This window comes from Danio rerio, chromosome 25 (assembly GCF_052040795.2).
Source record: "Danio rerio strain M-AB ecotype USA chromosome 25, GRCz13ab, whole genome shotgun sequence".
Taxonomy (NCBI): domain Eukaryota; kingdom Metazoa; phylum Chordata; class Actinopteri; order Cypriniformes; family Danionidae; genus Danio; species Danio rerio.
This window is the reverse complement of record NC_141045.1, coordinates 4,751,785-4,773,505: the sequence shown is the minus strand read 5'-3', so window position 1 is coordinate 4,773,505 and position 21,721 is coordinate 4,751,785. Positions and strand designations below refer to the sequence as shown.

General features: G+C 36.9%; 1 protein-coding gene across 2 annotated transcripts; it reads left to right on the top strand.

Annotated features, from left to right (window-relative positions):
- The first annotated feature begins 114 nt into the window (after positions 1–114).
- Positions 115–20,660, top strand: cd151 (CD151 molecule). Of its 2 annotated transcripts, XM_087310706.1 has the most exons (9): positions 115–224; positions 7,187–7,271; positions 9,226–9,417; positions 16,546–16,620; positions 16,916–16,936; positions 17,261–17,365; positions 19,574–19,729; positions 19,890–19,976; positions 20,058–20,660. In XM_087310706.1, the coding sequence occupies exons 2-9, from the start codon at positions 7,188–7,190 to the stop codon at positions 20,115–20,117; spliced, it is 780 nt and encodes a 259-aa protein (XP_087166832.1). In that variant the 5' UTR covers positions 115–224; position 7,187; the 3' UTR covers positions 20,118–20,660.
- Positions 20,661–21,721: the final 1,061 nt, after the last annotated feature.

Below are 21,721 nucleotides of genomic sequence, written 5' to 3'. Positions count from 1 at the left end.
GTCCTACAACGCCATCTCTCGGTGCCTTGTTGTATTGTTGGTGCGCGAGTATGACGTCACGTGCTCCCGCTGCGCTCCCCCCTGGCACAAGCCCCCTGAAGCGCGCGCTCGAGCAGTGCCCACAACAAACGCGGACAGAAGGACACCTGGAGGAAAAGCGGACTGTCAGACATTATTTTAAAATAGGATCTACAGCTGAAACATTATTTAATCACGTCCTTCAGGTGGGTGCGCTGTTTTAAACACGACTACTTTTATTATTGTTTCGAAATCTGTCGTCTGGAGCGCTTACATGGGCAGTATTTATATTTTGGTGTGCTTTATGAGTTTATGTACACGAACTTTTGTTTTTAAACGCACTTTTTTTAGCAAAAATAAAATCGTATATTTATATATTTCACGTTGTCTATTTGAATACACTTGTTTTTCATTTAAAAGCCTCAATAGTATTTGTATTCTGGTGTGATTTATGAGTTAATGCACGCAAATACTTTAAAGCAGTTTTATTTTAACCGCGAAAATTAAATCTTTTTATTTCTTATGAATATTTTTACGTCATTCATTTGAATACATTTGTTTTTCGTTTAAAAGCCTTAATATCGCTTACATGATGAGTGTTAAGATTTTGGTGTGATTTATAAGTTTATGTAACGTTACACAAAGAAATTAGACTTTTGTTTTTTACCCGCGAAAATAAATAGTATTTGTTTACCTCATTCATATTTGTTTCTCGTTTAAAAGCCTCAACAACGTAAAAGTACTATTGGTTTTAACTTAATGCGCTGAAATGATGCACTTTATATATATATATATATATATATATATATATATATATATATATATATATATATATATATATATATATATATATATATACACACACACACACACACACACACGCATACACACATTCCTACATACATACACACACACACACATACACACACACATATATATATATATATATATATATATATATATATATATATATATATATATATATATATATATATATATATATATACACACACACACACACACACACACACACACACATTTATACATTATATACACATACTCTGTTGTATTGGGATACACTTCCAGGTAACAGGATCTGTAATAAATTGCTCAGATTCTTCAGATGGTGAGGTGTGACGGATTTAATATCAACCAGGAAAGACATCACAGTTCAGCCCTCACATGTACATCATGAGACACAGATGATGCTTTGAAAATACACATCTCTCAGTAATATACTCATATGGTGACCAGACTTGACTTTTTTTTTTGTTGTTGTTCTGAACAAATTCCTAAAAATCATGTTCTTCTAAGGTTTAAGCATTAAAGTAAATATTAAATAAATGCTATTTCTTTTTTTTTTTTTGTAAATTGTTTATTAATTACAAAAGAATCATAAAGGAACAAATAACATATTACTTTGCTTTGTTATTACTGCGTAACTTTCCAATTTATTTCCAATTTACCATTAGAATGGGACCCTCAAAAATACCTCATTGACTGAATAAAATAATACAGAGTAAATATTTGGCAAATATATTAAAACCAAATATACAAATAACAAATATTATATTCATTAATGGACATATATTACACTCTTTATTAGTTCACTTTATTATGCTCGTCGATGCAAATTTCTAATCAATTAATCACTTGACCACAGTGTGCTCATCTTCTGATGACTACTTCCAACAAGATGTCATAAAGTGCGAATCATCTCAGACAGGTTTCTTGAACATGACAATGAGTTCACTGTACTCACATGGCCTCCACAGTCACCAGATCTCAATCCAATAGAGCACATTTGGGATGTGGTGGAATGGGAGATTCACATCAAGGATCTGCAGCAAATGTGTGATCCCAGCATGTGAATATGGAGTAAAATCAGAGGAATATTTCCAGTTCCTTGTTGAATCTATGCCACGAAGGATTAAGGCAGTTCTGAAGGCTTAAAGGGCCATGAAACCCCCTCGTTTCGGCAGGGTGTTTTCACACCTCTACTTTGGAAAAAGTCAGAAAAGTGGGCGTGTCCAGCTCTGTTTAGGGGGGAGTGTCGGAGGAACAAAAGAGGCTTGGTGTGGGAGTGTCTATTTGGGCGCGCTGAATTTCAGAGTCAAAACACACAACCACAGCAGACAATGTGACTGTGTTTACATGGACATCTGTAGTCGAATTATTTGCCAAATTATTAAATAGTGGACTTTAACTGCAGTTTGGCTCTTTCATTCAGGGAATTCATTCATGTCCCTCCCGACAAACGTGATATTTGATTCGAGGATCTGCTGTAAGCGTGTATTTTTCATGCAATGTTTGATACCGCACAGCGAATGAGAGAAAAAAAAAAACTCAGCATTTCCCGGAAACTTAGATGCACACGGCAGGTAGCGTCAGAAAGCCGCGTGTGTTATTCCGGTCACAAAATCCAACACGAGGTTATAGTTTGGTTGTAACTGTTAGTGCTAACTTGTTTACACTCGTTGCAATAGTTTGTTTGATACGAATAAAATACGAACTGAATAAACAAAGAGCACTGGTCGCTCACTTACCAAATCTGTAGAGACAGGACAATCACAAGCAACTAGAGCCGCGTCTTTATTAAGAGGAGACTAAAGCGAATCTGGAACAGCTCTCAGGTAAACAATAATCCTCCTTAGACACGTAAGTTATTGTTGTCGCGCGTCGCGTACACTGTTAATCCACACGTGACTCTGAGCTCTCACAGAGAGAAAATGAAAACGAAACTTAACGGCAGCAAACTATAAAAGCAACACTTCACGCTTGTTTTGCCAACACAACGTGGCGTCTCTGTCATCTACACTCTGACAGTAATGAATATTAATGAAGTTGCACAATAGAGCGCGCTGATTGGTTTGAACCAAGCTTTACTCATGCATTAATGCATCACACTGTAAGACGTAATAAGACACACTCTGGCACAGACGTCCAGTCTGCACGCTGGAATACACGCTATTATGTCATGGCGGTGACGCAGCTTCAAAAATTTGTTTCAAACCGGAAGTACGAATTTGCTTGAAATAACGCAAAAACAACCAATTTACACTTTTTAGTGAAATATAGGTGTCCTAATAGTGTTTTTAGCAGTGTGGGACACATATACGACTGTCAACAGCTCAACACATGTGTTTTGGTGTTTCGTGACCCTTTAAAGGTGGTTCAAGCCGGTACTAGTAAGGTGTACCTAATAAAGTGGCCGGTGAGTGTATATTATATTATATTATATTATATTATATTATATTATATTATATTATATTATATTATATTATATTAAAGCAGTTGAAAAAATATATAGAATAAATTATAGGTAATTTATTTTAAGGTATCCTTATTACAGTGTAGCTATGCATTTAACTACTAAGTAATATGAATTAACTACAATTACTTAGAAAAAGTACTAAATTAGAGTTATAATACATGTAAGGTGTAGGGTTAGTCGAATGTAAATATGCATAATTAAGTGTGATTACTATAGTAAGTACATGCAACACAAGTAACAACTCAAACTAAGGTGTTACCAAACATTGTTTTTACAAAATATAATGGATCAGTCACAAAGTAACAAAATAATAATCAAATAAAACCATTAAATTAACAAAAACTTTTTATTTTACTATACGTTAATCAGAACAAAAATGCAGACATTTAAAAAGTGTTGTTTTAAAACTTAATTTTAATAGCCATGATGAAACCTCATTAACTAAATAATACTAATAGAGTTCAATTGCTATTTTCTATTTATTTACAGTCAGCAGCGCGTCAGTAAACAGACAGGCGTAAAACTGAAGCCTGTAGAGTGTCAGCGAGTGGCGTCTGCAGTTATATCTGCTCACAGAGGCGTTGGGATGAGGTTACAGTAGTAAAAGTTCTGTGACTCACTCATCCTGTGACTGCAGCATTTGGACCGTCACAGATCAGGATTCTGACTAAAAACACTTTCCGCTTCCACACCCACTTCCCTCATCTGTCTGAAATTAACTGTGCACATTTATTTATCCTGGAAACACTTCAGTCTATTAGAGAATATCAGGGTTCCCACAGAGCATTGACAGTCACTGAATTATTAAAAGAAACTTGGAATATCATGGATTTTAGTTTGTGATTTAAGATAGTATTTTCCTTTTATCAAAAAGTAATTTCTGATTATGTACCCCTATACACATTTCTGGAGAGCGCCAAATATTTCCCAGGAGTTACTTTTTTTTTGTACTTTTTTTAGTTTTTGTTTTTGCAAATTCACCAGAGGCCGCTTGAGATCTCGAATTTCTCTCACGAGTGCCATTCGTGCCTGCTGTTTTCGCATAAATTTGCCAAAGGCCGCAGTCGACTGACTCACTGACTGACTGACTGACTGGTCGACCAACTGAATGACCCTCTTCCCTAAACCCAACCGATAGTGTTTTCAAAAGCATAGATTGACTCACAAACCCACTCACTTTTCTAAACCCAACCGATAGTGTTTTCAAAAGCACAGATTGACTCACCTACCCGCTCACTTTTCTAAACCCAACCGATAGTGTTTTCAAAAGCAATCCAGAAAAAGAAAAGCCCTTATGGCAGCCTGATTGTACCACAATCTTACCCTGTTATTTACTTGTTTATTTTATTTTTTGGCTTTTGTTTTTGTCTTATCTGCTCTCTGGAACCATTTGCGTCGCAAATCCTCCATCATACCTAGCGAGCCACTGGGCAAACTGGTAACAGAGGAAAAGCAATACATACAAATGTAAGCGGTCAGCTGGTAATCGTAAAAAAGAGCGGTGTCATGCTGTGTTCACACCAGACGCGGAACACGCGGATAAATCGCGCTATTCGCGCGTAAATAGCCGCGTGAACATTTGAGTTTACTCGCTTCATTTGCGCGTCAAACCCCGCTTCATTCGCCTGTCAAATTCACATCAGAACAGACGTGGATTCGCGTGATGGGCAGGGCTTCTGTCTGCCCGAAGACTCTAGCTTCATAGGTAAATGGCTAAGATGGATTTTATGAAGAAAATAACAGTGTTTGTGTGCTTTATGAAGACTGAAAAACAGCGTCGATACGTTTAGGGTCGTGTCTGAGTCCACTACATTCTTTCAGAGGTGCATCCAGCTCTGTGAGCTCATAAACTCCTCCAGAAACTGAACCTGGATGACGGAGGCTTTCAGCGGTGCTTCTGACTGAGCCAAGCCGAGTTTGATGAACTGTTGTCGGTGAAGGCTGGAGGATTTCCCTCGGAACACCGACAACAGGTTCTAGGTCACAATCACGCCCCCACAAGAGCAAGCTTCTGATTGGTTAACGCGGCGCGAATGTACGCTGAAGTTCAGATTTACGAAATCGAGAGATTTGCGTGAAACGCTCGTTAAGCGCGTCAAAAGCGCAAAACGATCAATTCGCCCCGCGTCATTCGCGCAATTTGCGTCATTCCCGCCGCGTCATTCGCGCGTATCGTGCCGCAGGTTGTCTATTCGCGCGTTTGCATTGACTTAACATGTAAATCACTCGCGCTTAACGCGAGTGCCGCATCTGGTGTGAACGCAGCATCATACCACCCCATAGCGTTTGCTTAAATACCTTCCTCTGGCTACATAATTCACAATCTCCAGAAATGTATATAGGGCTACGTTTTCAGAATAAGCCTATTTATATAGCGATTTAAAAATAAAGTGATCACATTTGTTGTTGACATGTTTTGCTTCTTTTTCTAGTTACTCTACATTTAAAAAATGATTTTTGCTGCTTGTTCAAGCTACTTATTGAAATTACTGAATCCACACAATTCTTGAGTTTTTTGGGGGGGACAAATTGTTATACGTCCAGTCCACTTAAATTTGTAAAAACAATCCGGGGTCGCCACAGCGGAATGAACCACCAATTTATCCAACAAGTTTTTTACACATCGGATGCCCTTCCAGCCGCAACCCATCTCTGGGAAACATCCACACACACACAGACACTACGGACAATTTAGCCAACCCAATCTGTACCGCATGTCTTTGGACTGTGGGGGAACCCGGAGCACCCGGAGGAAACCCACGTGAACGCAGGGAGAACATGCAAACTCCACACAGAAACGCCAACTGAGCCGAGGCTCGAACCAACGACCTTCTTGCCGTAAGGCAACATCACTACCTACTGCACCACTGCTTCGCCCTTGTAAAAACAAATAAATTAACTTAATCGATTTGTGTTGGCACAACAGGAAGGAACTGTGAGAAACCCATGTATTTTTTGTGAAGTTCTTTCCCGGTAGCACTAACGAAGGTTACGAATGAAATTTTTGTTCTTTTCGCTTGTGATTAATTTGGTAATTAATTGAGTGCGGACCTTCTTTGATACTTGAAATTTAAAGAAATTTGGTCACAAACAAACTAATCTACACTGTAAAAAATGGGTTCCACACAATCAATTTGTGTTGGGAAAACATGCAGGAATACATTAACTCATATATTTTTGCCAATTTAAGTTGATTGAACAAAAAACAATTAAGTTGTCCCCACAAAAAACTCAAGAATTGTGTTTCAGCTCATTTAAAAACTTGAACAAAGAGCAAACGTCATGTTTTGTGTGTAGAAGAGTGTGGTGATTTTCCCAGTACTGGTTTGGCATCTCCTGTGTAAAACATATGCTGGAATAGTTGGCGGTTCATTCCGCAGTGGCAACACCTGATAAATTAGGGACTAAGTTGAAGGAAAATCAATAAATGAGTGCGGTGATTTTACATTTGATTTCTTTTCCGGTAACCGGCAATCAAATAGATTAAAACAATATGTTAAAATTACAGTTTGCAACATCAAGCAGGATAGTTTTGTTTTTTGTTTTTGCTAAAAATGAATGGATGTAAATGAGCACAGAAGACTAGACATATTTCAGCTACAATAAATGCACTGATTGAACATGAAAATTAATTAAATTCAAGTTTTCACTAAGTTAAAATCTATGAATAATCAGGGAATTTGGCATTGAGTGGGCATGCTGTAATTACTACTTATCCAATAAATCTGTCTATGCTCACAAATGTTAGTTTTGTTCTAGAGACATTCTGTGTGAAGTTGGCTTGAAATAAAAGTCCTGCCTCCCGGGGGATGTTAGCCTGGATTCATGGCTTTTCTCAGACCTGTCAAGTAAATGCCATCTTGAAAGAGTTTGCGAAATCTCTCACTGTTACAGGATGGCAGATGCGGAGGAAAAAACCAATAGCTGTGGGACAGTATGCCTCAAATACCTTCTGTTCGTCTTCAATCTTCTCTTTTGGGTGAGTTTGCTTTGATCTCTGTTAGCCAATGTTACTCTGACCTGTTGGAAACAAGGCAGAAAAATCACCATAAACTGGTTTAAAGAGGCTATATTTGAGGATGTTTATGTATTAATTGTTTTTAATGCCAGTGTGTGAACAGGTTGTAAGGAAACTTAAAAAAAGAGAACATGTCTAAAACCATGTAGACAAACTTATAACCAGTCCCAGTCTTTTGAAGTGATGCAGAAAATATCGGTAGCCATCCATATCGGTATTAGCTGATATGAATACAATTTTAAACGTTAGCTTTATTGGCCTGATATTTACATGAATTATTGGACTACATTTATAATTAGGATCTTTCTAGACTGTCTATAAAATCATGTAGACTGATTTTTTGTGTCAAGCTTTTTTCAAGAAAAAATCTGAAGGGTGTGACTTATTTGTATTTTAAAAATAATAATAATAATAAAAAGTTAAAAATTTTCACTTTGAGTATATTAGGTGTTAAGTCATGTCCAGTCTTTTGAAATAATGCACAAAATATTGGAAACCATATCGGTAGCCGACATTATTGGCCGATATGAAATACAATTTTTAATGTTAGCATCACCAGCCTGTTATTTTAATTAATTATTGGGCTTTAAATTATTAATAAGATCTTACTAGACTGTCTATAAAATCATGTAAACTGATTTTTGTGTGAAGGACTTAAGATTTTGTCGGAAAAAATCTAAAAGATGCAGCTTAATCATGATTTTGAGAAAAAAAAAAAAAAAAAAAGATCTTCACTTTGAGTATATTAGGCATTAAATCATGTCTAGTCTTTTGAAATAATGCACAAAATATCTGCAACCATATCGGTAGCCATCATTATCGGCTGTCTACAAAATCATGCCGATTTTTGTGTGAAGGACTTAAGATTTTACCGGGAAAAATGTAACAGTCGCAACTTAAATGTATTTTTTTAAAAATAAAATCAAATCAAAGAAAATGTAAAAGCAAATTGAGCAAATTAGGCATTAAATCATGTCTTTTGAAATGATGCACACAAAATATCGGCAACCATATTGGTATCGGCCGATAACATAAAAAAAAATACAAATTTTAATGTTAGCATTATCAGTCCAGTATTAAATTTAATTACTGGACTACGAATTATGAATAAGAACTTTTTAGACTGTTTATAAAATCATTTAGATTAACTTTAGACCTAACAACTTTAGTTTTTGCAGGAAAAAATCAAAAAGATGTGACTTTAATTCCAACTTTTTAAATAAATTACTAAGCAAAAATTTTTTACAAAGTATATTGGCATTAAATCATGTTCAGGGTTTTGTGGTGATGCACAAAATATCAGCAACCGTATCAGTAGCCATATCGGTATCAGCTGATAAATGCATATTTTTAATGTTATTAATATCAGCCCGGTTGTAAAATAAATGAATGACTAATTAATTATGAAATATTTGAACCAGTAGATCCGCTTCAGATATTTGCTAATGGATTTTGATTGGTGTCTTGCATACGAAGTAAAGATTTACAAAAAATAGAGAACTTTACAATTGTAATTTGTTAATGATTGTAGATTCTAGATGTATCCTTGCAGCTTTAAAGCTTTAAAATCAGTTGTCTACTGTATTTTTTTTTGTCTTTGTAATGAGGCGGAAATATATTTATTTAAAGATTATTTATCTGCCTATATATCAGTTAGCAACTTTAAAATATAAGTTAGCGTTATACGGTAATTTCCTAGTATATTGTACATGCATGAGTGCAAGCATGAATAATAGTTGCTGGCTGCAGTTCACTTAATGGGCACTGGTGTCCCTAATAACACAGACTTTTAAATTCTGAATAGGTTGAGAGTAAATAAAGTTATATGTAACTTCGTAGTTAATTTTTTTCTAAGCATTCACAGTCATTGTTGTTATGTTTTCATTGTACTGCTAACCATACCGTGTCCTCCCAGTTGGCAGGTGGCGCTGTGATGGCAGTGGGGATATGGACTCTGCTGGATAAAAGCGACTACATCAGCCTTCTGTCCTCCAACACCTACATGGTAGCAGCCTTCATTCTGATTGGTGCAGGTGCTGTCGTCGTGTTCACCGGGATTTTGGGCTGCTGCGCCACTATCAGGGAACAAAGAAGTCTTCTTATAGTGGTGAGAGAGCATCATGGTTAATGCTATGACTCAAAGCAGACACGTTTGACAACATCTCATGATGCTAATGTGGTTTGAGTGGTTTCCAGGGTGTGGCTCTGCGGTGGTTACTAAGGAGATATAAATGTTTTTATATGTTGCTGTGTTGTTGTTCTAGGGTTGTTACCAGGTGTAACTGTGTGCTGGTTACTACAGTGATACTGTATATAAGTTTTCAGGTGTTGCCATGTTGTTGTTATGCTTTTGTTACTAGGTGTAACTGTAGTTGCTAAGGTCAAATGAGGCTTTTTTAAGTGTTGCTGTTTTTGTTACAGTGTTGATACCAGATGTGGCTGTGTGGTTGCTAAGTTGATATGAGGCTTTTCAAGTATTGCTATGCTGTTGTTACAGTGTTGTTACTAGGTTTAGCTGTGTGGTTGCTACGATGATATGAATGGTTTAAGTGTTGCTATGTTGTTGTTACGTTGTTGTTACCAGGTGTAACTGTGGTTGCTAGGGTCATATGGGGCTTTTTAAGTATTGCTATGTTGTTGTTATAGTGTTGTTACCAGGTCTAGCTGTGTGGTTGCCACAGTGATATGAATGATTTAAGTGTTGCTATGTTGTTGTTATGGTGTTGTTACCAGGTGTAACTGTGGTTGCTAGGGTCATATGAGGCTTTTCAAGTATTGCTATGTTGTAGTCATAGTGTTGTTACCAGGTCTAGCTGTGTGGTTGCCACAGTGATATGAATGATTTAAGTGTTGCTATGTTGTTGTTACGTTGTTGTTACCAGGTGTAACTGTGGTTGCTAGGGTCATATGAGGCTTTTTAAGTATTGCTATGTTGTAGTTATAGTGTTGTTACCGGGTCTAGCTGTGTGGTTGCCACAGTGATATGAATGATTTAAGTGTTGCTATGTTGTTGTTACGGTGTTGTTACCAGGTGTAACTGTGGTTGCTAGGGTCATATGAGGCTTTTCAAGTATTGCTATGTTGTTGTTATAGTGTTGTTACCGGGTCTAGCTGTGTGGTTGCCACAGTGATATGAATGATTTAAGTGTTGCTATGTTGTTGTTACAGTGTTGTTACCAGGTGTAACTGTGGTTGCTAGGGTCATATGAGGCTTTTCAAGTATTGCTATGTTGTTGTAATAATGTTACTACCAGGTCTAGCTGTGTGGTTGCCACAGTGATATGAATGATTTAAGTGTTGCTATGTTGTTGTTACGGTGTTGTTACCAGGAGTAACTGTGGTTGCTAGGGTCATTTGAGGCTTTTTAAGTATTGCTATGTTGTTGTTATAGTGTTACTACCAGGTCTAGCTGTGTGGTTGCCACAGTGATATGAATGGTTTAAGTGTTGCTATGTTGTTGTTATGGTGTTGTTACCAGGTGTAACTGTGGTTGCTAGGGTCATATGAGGCTTTTTAAGTATTGCTATGTTGTTGTTATAGTGTTGTTACCAGGTCTAGCTGTGTGGTTGCCACAGTGATATGAATGATTTAAGTGTTGCTATGTAGTTGTTACAGTGTTGTTACCAGGTGTAACTGTGGTTGCTAGGGTCATTTGAGGCTTTTCAAGTATTGCTATATTGTTGTTATAGTGTTGTTACCAGGTCTAGCTGTGTGGTTGCCACAGTGATATGAATGATTTAAGTGTTGCTATGTTGTTGTTACGGTGTTGTTACCAGGTGTAACTGTGGTTGCTAGGGTCATATGAGGCTTTTCAAGTATTGCTATGTTGTTGTTATAGTGTTGTTACCGGGTCTAGCTGTGTGGTTGCCACAGTGATATGAATGATTTAAGTGTTGCTATGTTGTTGTTACGGTGTTGTTACCAGGTGTAACTGTGGTTGCTAGGGTCATATGAGGCTTTTTAAGTATTGCTATGTTGTTGTTATAGTGTTGTTACCGGGTCTAGCTGTGTGGTTGCTACAGTGATATGAATGATTTAAGTGTTGCTATGTTGTTGTTACGGTGTTGTTACCAGGCGTAACTGTGTGGTTGCTAGGGTCATATGAGGCTTTTCAAGTGTTGCAATGTTGTTGTTATAGTGTTGTTACCAGGTGTAACTGTGTGGTTGCTACGGTCATATGAGGCTTTTCAAGTGTTGCTATGTTGTTGTTGTTGTTATAGTGTTATTACCAGGTGTATGTGTGCAGTTGCTAAGGTCATATAAGGCTTTTCAAGTGTTGCTATTTTGCTGTTATAGTGTTGATACCAGGTGTGGCTGTGTGGTTGCTAAGATGATATGTGGTCTTTCAAGTGTTGCTATGTTGTTGTTACCAGGTGTGGCTGTGTGGTTGCTAAGGTGATATGAGGGTTTTCAATTGTTGCTGTGTTGTTGTTACCAGGTGTAGCTGTGTGCTGGTTACTAAGCTGACACAGTATGTGGGCAAGAGCTGCTATGTTGTTGTTATGCTGTTGTTACTAGGTGTAACTGTGTGGTTGCTAAGGTGGATGAGGGTTTTCAAGTGTTGCTATGTTGTTGTTGCAGTGTTGTTATCAGGTGTAGCTGTGCGGTTGTTACTAAGGTGATTTGAGTGTTTTAAAATCTGAGTGTAATCTTGGCTCTTGTCTGTGTGTACTACTAAAACTAAGGTGATATTATGCTGTTGCTATGTTGTTTTTAAGGTGTTTACCAGAGTGTAGCTGTGTCATTGTTATAGAGTTCTGAGTATATTCTTGGCTGTTTGCAGAGCATGTTTGAGGAAGATTTAAGGTTTCCTGGGCATTTTAAAGAGTTGCTATACTGTTTCTAGTAGATTTTGTGTAGTTGTCAGGGTGTAGCTATGCTGTTGCTAAGATACTCAAGTCGGAGTGTATTCAGGGTGTTAGCTAAGCAAGCTCTCAAAGTGTTACAATGTGGGTTCTTGCATGTTAATTGTTGCTATAATGTTACAGTTGTTGCTCTGTAGTTGCTAAGTTTTTCTGAGGGTTTTAATGGGTTGCTATGCTGTTTCTAGTGTATTCTGTGTAGTGGCAAGAGTGTAGCTGTGCTGTTTCTAAGACTTTCTGTGTTTGTTCTAGTCTGAGTGTATTCTGGGTGATTGGATGTGTAGCTGTGCATTTCTAAAGGTTTCAGACTGTTGCTACGTGGTTGTTAGGGTCTTCTTGGTTGTTGGCAGGGTGTAGATGTGTGGTTGCAACAATGTTCAGTATGTTTTTATAGTATTGGTGTGTTTACAAGAGCGCAGTTATGAATTTACTCAGGTCTTTTTGAGTGTTTTTAAGTATTAATCTGTGGTTTCTATGTTTTTAAATGTGCTACGGTGTGGTTGCTAGAATGTTCTGCCTGGTTGCTAGGTGTTTGCCTAAAGATTTCCAACCCCATGTTATAAAGTATGATCACTTATAGTGGTGTAGGATGAAAATAACCCTCAGTATGACCATAATGTGGCTTGACATAGGAAACACCACCAAACAAAAGCTATTTTACCAAGAAGAAACCAAGTGAAAGAGCTTCACCCTATAAATACTTCTGGAAAGTTTTAGATGAATCATCTCAGTGCAGCCGGTGATAAAATCTGCCAGACTTTATTTTGAGTGAAATATTTCAAGCAATAGTCAAAGTGTACAACGTAAACACTGGATTTAGACGGTGTTGATTCCTCCACACAGAGGACGAGAGTTATTCTGGGAACGTACGGTCAGACTAACATGACTTTTTGGCGCTTTCTAAATGAGTTTGATCATGGTTACTGTATATGTGAGTCTATTAGTTGTCTCAAAGCTGTCAACATATCTGATTTAAATAAAGACGCGTGTATCTTTAAGAGGTCAGACTTAGAAACTGAGTCATAGTTGAGGAATGACGGGCAGAGAGAGAGAGAGAGAGGGAGTTTAGAGGAATGAGAAGGGAGTCAATGCAGAATAGAGGAGTGAAAGGAGAGTGGTGGGCCGGGAAAGGACAGAAAACAGAGGGAAAATACTGAACAAGAGAGAGAAAGATAATGCTCTTAACCTTTATCAGCTGCGTTAAATTCCTCAGATGCCACTGGTTCATGTATTCAGCAGCTGACAAGTCTTACAAAATTGAAAATTCTTTCAGTATTTACTTATACTTGAATGTATGGAAGGCCATTTCCACCACACGATAAACAAATAAAACAACTATTTTGACCAAACACTTCAATTCAAACAAGACATTTTTCTTGCAATTCTGACTCTTTACTGTATATCTTTTTAGTTGCAAGTTGCTTAGATTTAACGCACTTCTGATTTTTATTTTTTGCATTATTTCTCAATAATCTTAACATAATAATAATAATCTTGACATTTTGCATTTGCAAGTGTAGAAATTTTACATCTTTACATCTTGCAATTCTGACTTTTTCCCCAGAATTACGCAACATAGGCTCATACTGAAATTGTAGCCTTATATACATTTCTGGAGATCGCGAATTTTGTAGCCAGAAGTACGTATGTCTGCATTTTGTCTTTGAAACGAACGCTACAGGGCGGTATGACGTTATTCCTTTTCGCGCTTACCAGCTGATCGCTAGGGCCAGACGGAATCTGCGGACATTTTTTGCTATTTCTGCGGAGAATTTTGGTAAATATCTGCGGACTTCTGCGGAATTATTTTGGGAGTATCCAGCAGAGAATCATTACTAAAACCTTCATATATTAATTAAAAAGTAATAAATTACTGAATAAAAACTGAACAAATTCAGATTTACACATTTACTCAAGTAAATAAACAGAATTAATGATGGGCTAAAAATCTGCAGAAATCTGCGAAAAATCTGCTGAATTCTGCGCGCGCAGATTCCGTGTGGGCCTACTGATCGCTTACATCCTAATGGGCGGATTTCGCACTATTACCAGTTTGTTCAGTAGCTCGCCATATATGTCAGCGGACTAGAGACGCAGAGATGAGTTGACCACGACGATGGGGTTGGAGTCTGGCAAAGAACGATTCCAGAAATAAAAATCAGACAAGGGCTTTTTTTTCTGGATTGCTTATTGAAAACTGGCGGTTAGGTTTAGGAAAGTGGGTCGTTTGGGTTTAGGGAAGGAGGAGGGTAGGTATGGATGGGTAGCGTTAAGGTTTTAACGGTATTACTATTTCTATCAATACCACTTATCGGTTTGGTACTTTAACAGTTCTATTATCTGTACTTTTTGTTGTGTTTTTTTCTAAAAAAAAAAACTAATTGAACAGAATTAACAGCTTTATTTTATTGCGTTTTAATGTAAAATAAAACGAAACCAACAATTGTAAAACAAATAAAGATTTTTTTCCTGTAAAAGAGAGTACAATGGTTTGAATGAAAATGTTTTTAACCATTCTTCTGGAGAAAAATCAACATGTTTGACTTTTCTGACAGAAGTCGGGATCTTTTTTGGTTTATTGTGCTCCCTACAGTTGGAAATATTCTCTTTGAGTTGCAAAATGCAGTTAAATGAGATAATGTTTATAATTTTTTATTAACGCATACACATTCACCTAAATGAGTTAACGGTGTTTTGGGAGTTCACCATGTTTTTAATACATTTTTGGGGCATCTTGCAATGTAAAAATAAGCTGTTTTTAATTTCTTAATAAGGATAGTTTATTATTAGTCTATTTATAGGCTATATTTTTATCTATATATTTTTTATGTTTAAGATTTATTTAGTCTACTGCAATACTGTTTTCATAGTAACCGAACGTCTGTTTATTTAACTATTAATATACTAATTTAGGTGACTGACTGCTGACATAAAGATGTAAATGATGTAAAGTTACCGTTAGTAATGCACTTTTGAAAGATACGTTTGTATCTTGTATCTTGTAACGTGCATTGTGGCGATTAACTATGGAAATACAACTGTTTGGTTCACTCCACAAGCTAACGTGTGTGCGCTAGTCTGGGTCACAAGCTATGTGTGTGCGCTTAGCACGAGCCTCTGCGGAGTGCGCACGCACAGCAGAGAGCTGTGAAGGCTTTTAATAATTGACGCGCTTGCCGGAAACACAAGTATTTCTTATGTGAGATTGCCAACTGTGCAGACGAATATCAAATATCGCAAATTAGAAAAGGTTGGTTCGTTGAATTAGACTACTGTAACTAATGTTTTTTCATCAATAATTCTCCAGTCTCGATAGCAGAACCATTAACGCCAGAGCTTATCGATACTTCAGTCTTTTATAATGTAGCACCAATACCGATAAAATACCGAGCTTCAGTACCCATCCCCCTAAGGGTGGGTCAGTCGATCGGTCAGTCAGTCAGTCGACAGCCACCTCTGGTGGATTTACGTGAGATCAACAGACACAAATGTCACTTGAGATCTGAAAAAGCGTACACAGCGGCCTCCGGTGGATTCACGAAAATCAAAAACTGCAAAACAAACGGAGCTCCTGGGACGTATTTGGCGCTCTCCAGAAATGTATATAGCGGTAAGTTTTCCAAATGAGCCTGGGTTGGAATAATGACTTTATATCTCAATATTGCGAGTTTTCTTAAATTTCTGATTAGCGCTGCAGCTAACGATTATTTTATTAATCGATTAATCAACTACTAAAACCAATCGATTATTCAGATAAGAGCAGTTTGTGTGTGATATACATATGCACACACAAACATATCATGTTAGCATTAAGCCTTAACACGAAAAAGAGCAGAAGAAATAAAGGCTTTGTAACATGACGTCACATTAGTCCCATAACATAATTGTAGCATTAGCTTTAACACGCAACACATAATTTGTATCGTTTACTGTGGCTGTCTTATTTTTTCTTCACTCCGTCACGTTTCTCCTTGGTCTGTTGGTACCATGGCTTCCCAGCATCAAACAACCCCGCTTCTGTTTACCAATCCAGGAAGTGATGCCTTATATGGATTTTTTTATAAACGTTGATAACAACAATTTGAATCGATTATTTTTTGTAATCGATTAAATCAAATAATTGATTAAAAGTTTCAGCCCTGGTTCTGATGTTTTTTTTCTTGCAATTCTAAGTTCAGATATTTTTATGACTTTATTTCTCTCAGATGTGATTTTAAAACTCCAAATTATGGGTCGAAAACTCTGAAGAAGAATCAGAATTTTCAGCTAAAATAAAAGTTTAGTTTTTTTCTTGCTGGTAACAAGCATCCATAAGTCTACTCTGAGTTTGTGCATTATTAAAAATATTCTTCTTCCTTTTTTTGTCCCCACAGTTCCTTATCCTGTTGTTGCTAATCTTCCTACTGGAGATCACAGCTGGAGTTTTAGCTTACGTCTATTATCAGGAGGTAAATTCACATTCAGGATTCGTAATATATACACATTTCTACTTTAATTTATGCCTTTTCTTTCATAAACTTGTTTCTCTTCCCTTTCTCTACCTCATTTTTAGCAACATCTTTATGTGTGCATGCTAATAACAGTTTGATAGACATGGTTGCAATACTGCCATGATTATCATAAGATTTAAACCTTCAGATTCACAATAAACTGTGTGTTTGCATGCTCTCCATCCACTTTCCTGCTTTTCCATCTTTATAAAAACTCTTTGTCTTCTTCTTCCTTTTCCTCCTGTTCCTCCAGTGTTTTCCTCTCTGCTACCAGGTAAACGGCTATGGTTAAAGTTACTCATAAGTGGAAATAGTTCCTACAGAAATTATTTACTCATCCTCATTCCTAACCATTATGCTGTAATATTTCTGTGACACACTGAAGGCTGTGTGAGCATACTTTTGAGGTCCAAAATATATATATATATATATATAAATTGCAGCAAGTTTGGAATGATATTTGGGGCAGTAAATAATAATTGATTTTTGATTTATCAGACTTCCGAAGTACTTCCAGACCTCATAATATACTCTACTGTACAGACATTAATAGATTGATAGATATAGCTTGTGTGCTGATGGATTTATCTGACTGCAGCTGAATGCTGAGCTGAGAGCTGATCTGAAGGAGAGGATGGTGGAAAACTACCAGCAACCTGGACAAGAGCACATCACTAGAGCCATCGACAATCTCCAACAAGACGTAAGACTGTCTGTCTGTCTGTCTTTCAGGCCCGGATTGGCTAATCGGGAGGACCGGGAGAATTCCCGGTGGGCCGGTCTGTTTTTTGGCCACGAGGGCCAGTGTCCCTAGCTGCTTGCACTCTCAGTAGTCACAACTTTTTCCTCTATTTATTTATTTGACCATAGCTTTACTCTTTTTAATCATTATTTTGCCGCAGTGCCGCTCTTTTTATTTATTTTCACGCAGCCCCGTGAGAAAAATGCAGCCTGCAGGTTAATTAACGTAATGATGATGATGTAATATAACTATCGACCCCAAACAGCGGCACCTTAGTGAATATAAGATTTCCAATAAAATGAATATTACACCTGCTCAATGAAAATCAAATGATTCATTACATCAATAAATTTGACTTAACTTGATCAGAAATCTAAAAATAGGAGAAAAAGATTGAGCCATCAAAAGAAAGTAGTGCTGTGTCTTAAGGGTCGCAACTCATTAGTTATTTTTTACTCTCACTGTAATAGCGTCAATGTGGTCCAGTGGTAAGCACATTGCGTTTCAATGCCGCGGACCTGTGTTCGAATCTCCCCTAAATGATTTTTATTTTTTATTTTTTTTTATTGTTAAGACATAAAATACTGTTAGGGCTGTTGAACATTTGAATTTCTAAAGCAGCTGTTTTCTTGAAAAAGACGTGATAGTGCCATTTGAAACTGAATTGGAATCAGTCGTGAACTGAGGTGGGCCAGTCTGGCTTGAAACTCCAGGGCTGAAAATGAGTCCCACTCCGGCCCTGCTGTCTGTCTGTCTGTCTGTCTATCTATCTATCTACCTACCTATCTATCTATCTATCTGTCTGTCTACCTATCTATCTATCTATCTATCTATCTATCTACCTACCTATCTATCTATCTATCTGTCTGTCTACCTATCTATCTATCTATCTATCTATCTATCTATCTATCTATCTATCTATCTATCTATCTATCTATCTATCTGTCTGTCTATCTATCTATCAATCTATCTATCTACTTATCTGTCTATCTATCTATCTATCTGTCTGTCTTTCTATCTATCTATCTATCTATCTATCTATCTATCTATCTATCTATCTATCTATCTATCTATCTATCTATCTATCTGTCTGTCTGTCTGTCTGTCTATCTATCTATCTATCTGTCTATCTATCTATCTATCTATCTATCTATCTATCTATCTATCTATCTATCTATCTATCTATCTATCTATCTATCTATCTATCTATCTATCTATCTATCTATCTATCTATCTATCTATCTATCTATCTATCTGTCTGTCTGTCTGTCTGTCTGTCTGTCTGTCTGTCTGTCTATCTGTCTGTCTGTCTGTCTGTCTGTCTGTCTGTCTATCTATCTATCTATCTATCTATCTGTCTGTCTATCTATCTCTATCTGTCTGTCTGTCTGTCTGTCTGTCTGTCTGTCTATCTATCTATCTATCTATCTATCTATCTGTCTGTCTATCTATCTCTATCTGTCTGTCTGTCTGTCTGTCTGTCTGTCTGTCTATCTATCTATCTATCTATCTATCTATCACATAGCTTGTGGTGTACCGCAGGGACCTGCCTTAGGTCCAAAACATTTGAGGAAATAAGCAATAATTTGAGAATTTGGTAAACATCCATCCATCCATCCATCTATCTGCTGGTGTACCACATGGATCTGTCCTAGGTCCAAAACAATATAGGAAATAACCAATAATTAAAAAAACTGGCAAACCATCCATCACCTCACCAACTGCCTAGAAACCACTTTTAACATCTTAGCAACTAAGTTACCCCCCCTGCAACCTAGAACTACCACCTCGCCCTGTTCTACCAATCTATCAAGACCACATTGACTGTTATATCAAGACGAAAACACCCTATCGAAAAAGCAACTGTCTGCCTGTCTATCGTTTTCATAACAACTACAGAGAGAAAAAAAACAGACTTTCTTTTTTAAGCAACCATCCAGTAACAATCTTGAACACCTTAGAAACCTTTATGCTGTTTTAAACTTGAGGACAAGACTTTGTCAAGACAACACTTAAGGTTTGCGACAAATTGTTCCATCTAGTTTCAAACCACAATGGATTATTGCGAGCATGTGAGTTTATGCATGGGAAAATGATCCACCCTTCTAAAGAATGAGCTCTTTTCTTGTTCCCGCACCCCCACCCCTCTGCATCTGTTTTACGGTGCAGCTGAAGTGTTGCGGCAGTAACAGCTCAGCGGACTGGCGGGACGGGGCCTGGATACGGAACTACGCTGACAGGCGCCTGGTGCCCGACAGCTGCTGCAAGACCCCCTCGGTGGGCTGTGGAGTCAGAGACCACCCATCCAACATCTATAAAGTGGAGGTACTTTCAGATGAGCTCAGTTATTTTTACATTTAAGCACCAACTTTGTTTATCCTTAAAGGGACAGTTCACCCCAAAAATGAAAAATACTTTTATGAATGTCTTTCAAAAGAAGATACTTTGAAGAATGTTGAAGAATTTTATTTATTTTTTGTCATAGGGTGGTTGTATATCCAAACTAGAGGAGTTTATTCTTCAACATCTGCTTATTTTGGGCTCTGTGGGTCTTGGGATTGCATTTGTCCAGGTGAATGACCCTTAATATAAATCCGGAAATTAGGTTTGTCGTTTTTAGTATCTGAGATTTTAATCCTCCTCTGTGTTTCAGATTGTGGGCATGATTTTTACCTGCTGCCTGTATCGGAGTTTGAAAGAAGAAATATACTGAGAAAGAGGACACTTTTATTCCCACAACACCAAATAAGCCTTTCTGCTGCCTGCTACTGTAGTTTCAATGTGCTGTGTGTTATGAACATGTCATAATAATGCAGGATGATGAATCAATACGTCTTGGCGGCAGGACAGTCCTTCTGGAAAGGGATCTGCATCTACAAAGACTACAAAATCTTGTTTGGAGCAAATATTTTGGATGCACACTATTTGATTTTTGCTGAACACATAAATATAAGGGTTTTCTTTTTCTTCAGCAAATTCCTTCCAGTGCATTCTGGGTTACGCCATAACTAATTAATCATGATTTCCAGTTACAGACATCATCTCGAGTCATCTTTATTACTTTACTCTTGAAATGAATTGTGAATATCTACATGTTTTGTGTGTGACATTTGTTCTGATAATAAAACTTTCTAAATTATTTATTTGCATCAAATGACAAGACATATTTAAGGCATTCACTGTATCTGAAGGATAGTAATATAAATGAATTGAATACATGTATGAAATTTTCATAATAAACACATTTGCAATTGTATGTGCTTCCTTTTTTTTCATTCATTTTTCTTCAGCTTATTCGCTTAATTCATCAAGAGTCGTCACAGCGGAATGAACCGCCAACTGATCCAGCATATGTTTTACACAGCGGATGCACTTTCAGCTGCAACCCAGTACTGGGCAACATCCATACACACTCATTCACACACATACACTACAGCCAATTTAGCTTACCCAATTCACATATAGCGCATGTGTGGTAACCGGAGCACCCGGAGGAAACCCACGCCTACACGGGGAGAACATGCAAACATGCAGAGATATTGAATTCAACTCTAATACCCCTGAACTTTGTTTTAAATACAATAAGATACAAGGTACATTTTTCATTGTGTGTGGGAGTGTGAAGAGGTACAAAGACTTTGGGTGGAGGTGACTCAATATATTTCACAATTTATTTCCATTCCAATTCCTTTAAGTCCTGGATTATATCTGTATGAAGACAGTTGTGAATGAATTGATGCATGTTTAATACAAGCAAGGTGTTGTATTGCTTTATGTTGGATCAATGTTAATCATTGGACTTTGGTTGAGAAACCTAATAACATGTTTGGCTCTTGAAAAGCTCACATATATAATAAGGAAAAAGTCATCTGAATTTTGTGATATCTGGAAGGTGTTTTGGTGAGATATTGAAGAAGCTTTGGAAGTCTGAAGTTGTGAATGTGAATTGGTGCTTGATTAGATTTCTTTTTCATTTTAATCAATTTATTTTAATAATATATATATATATATATATATATATATATATATATATATATATATATATATATATATATTTATTTATTTATTATTATTTTTTAAATATAAGTATTATTATTACATTTTTTTCCCCTCAACCTCTCTGCAGCAGGGTAAGTTTAGGGTATTGGGGTTTGAATTATTGTAAAACCTTGAAAAAAAAAACAATAAAGATATGTTATACAAAAATATTCATTAAATATTTTTTTTAAATAAATGGAGTGATTTTTAACGCGACGTCCGTTGGTTGCTGAGCCATGCCACTATACATATGTATATCGGAACTAACTGTGCAGTAAC

Excerpts from the sequence above, each read along its gene's own strand:
- cd151 (XM_087310706.1), top strand. The coding sequence starts at position 7,188 with ATGGCAGATGCGGAGGAAAAAACCAATAGCTGTGGGACAGTATGCCTC. Across the intron at positions 16,621-16,915 it reads CTTACGTCTATTATCAGGAG|TGTTTTCCTCTCTGCTACCA; the intron begins GTAAATTCACAT and ends CTGTTCCTCCAG. Across the intron at positions 19,730-19,889 it reads CCAACATCTATAAAGTGGAG|GGTGGTTGTATATCCAAACT; the intron begins GTACTTTCAGAT and ends TTTTTGTCATAG.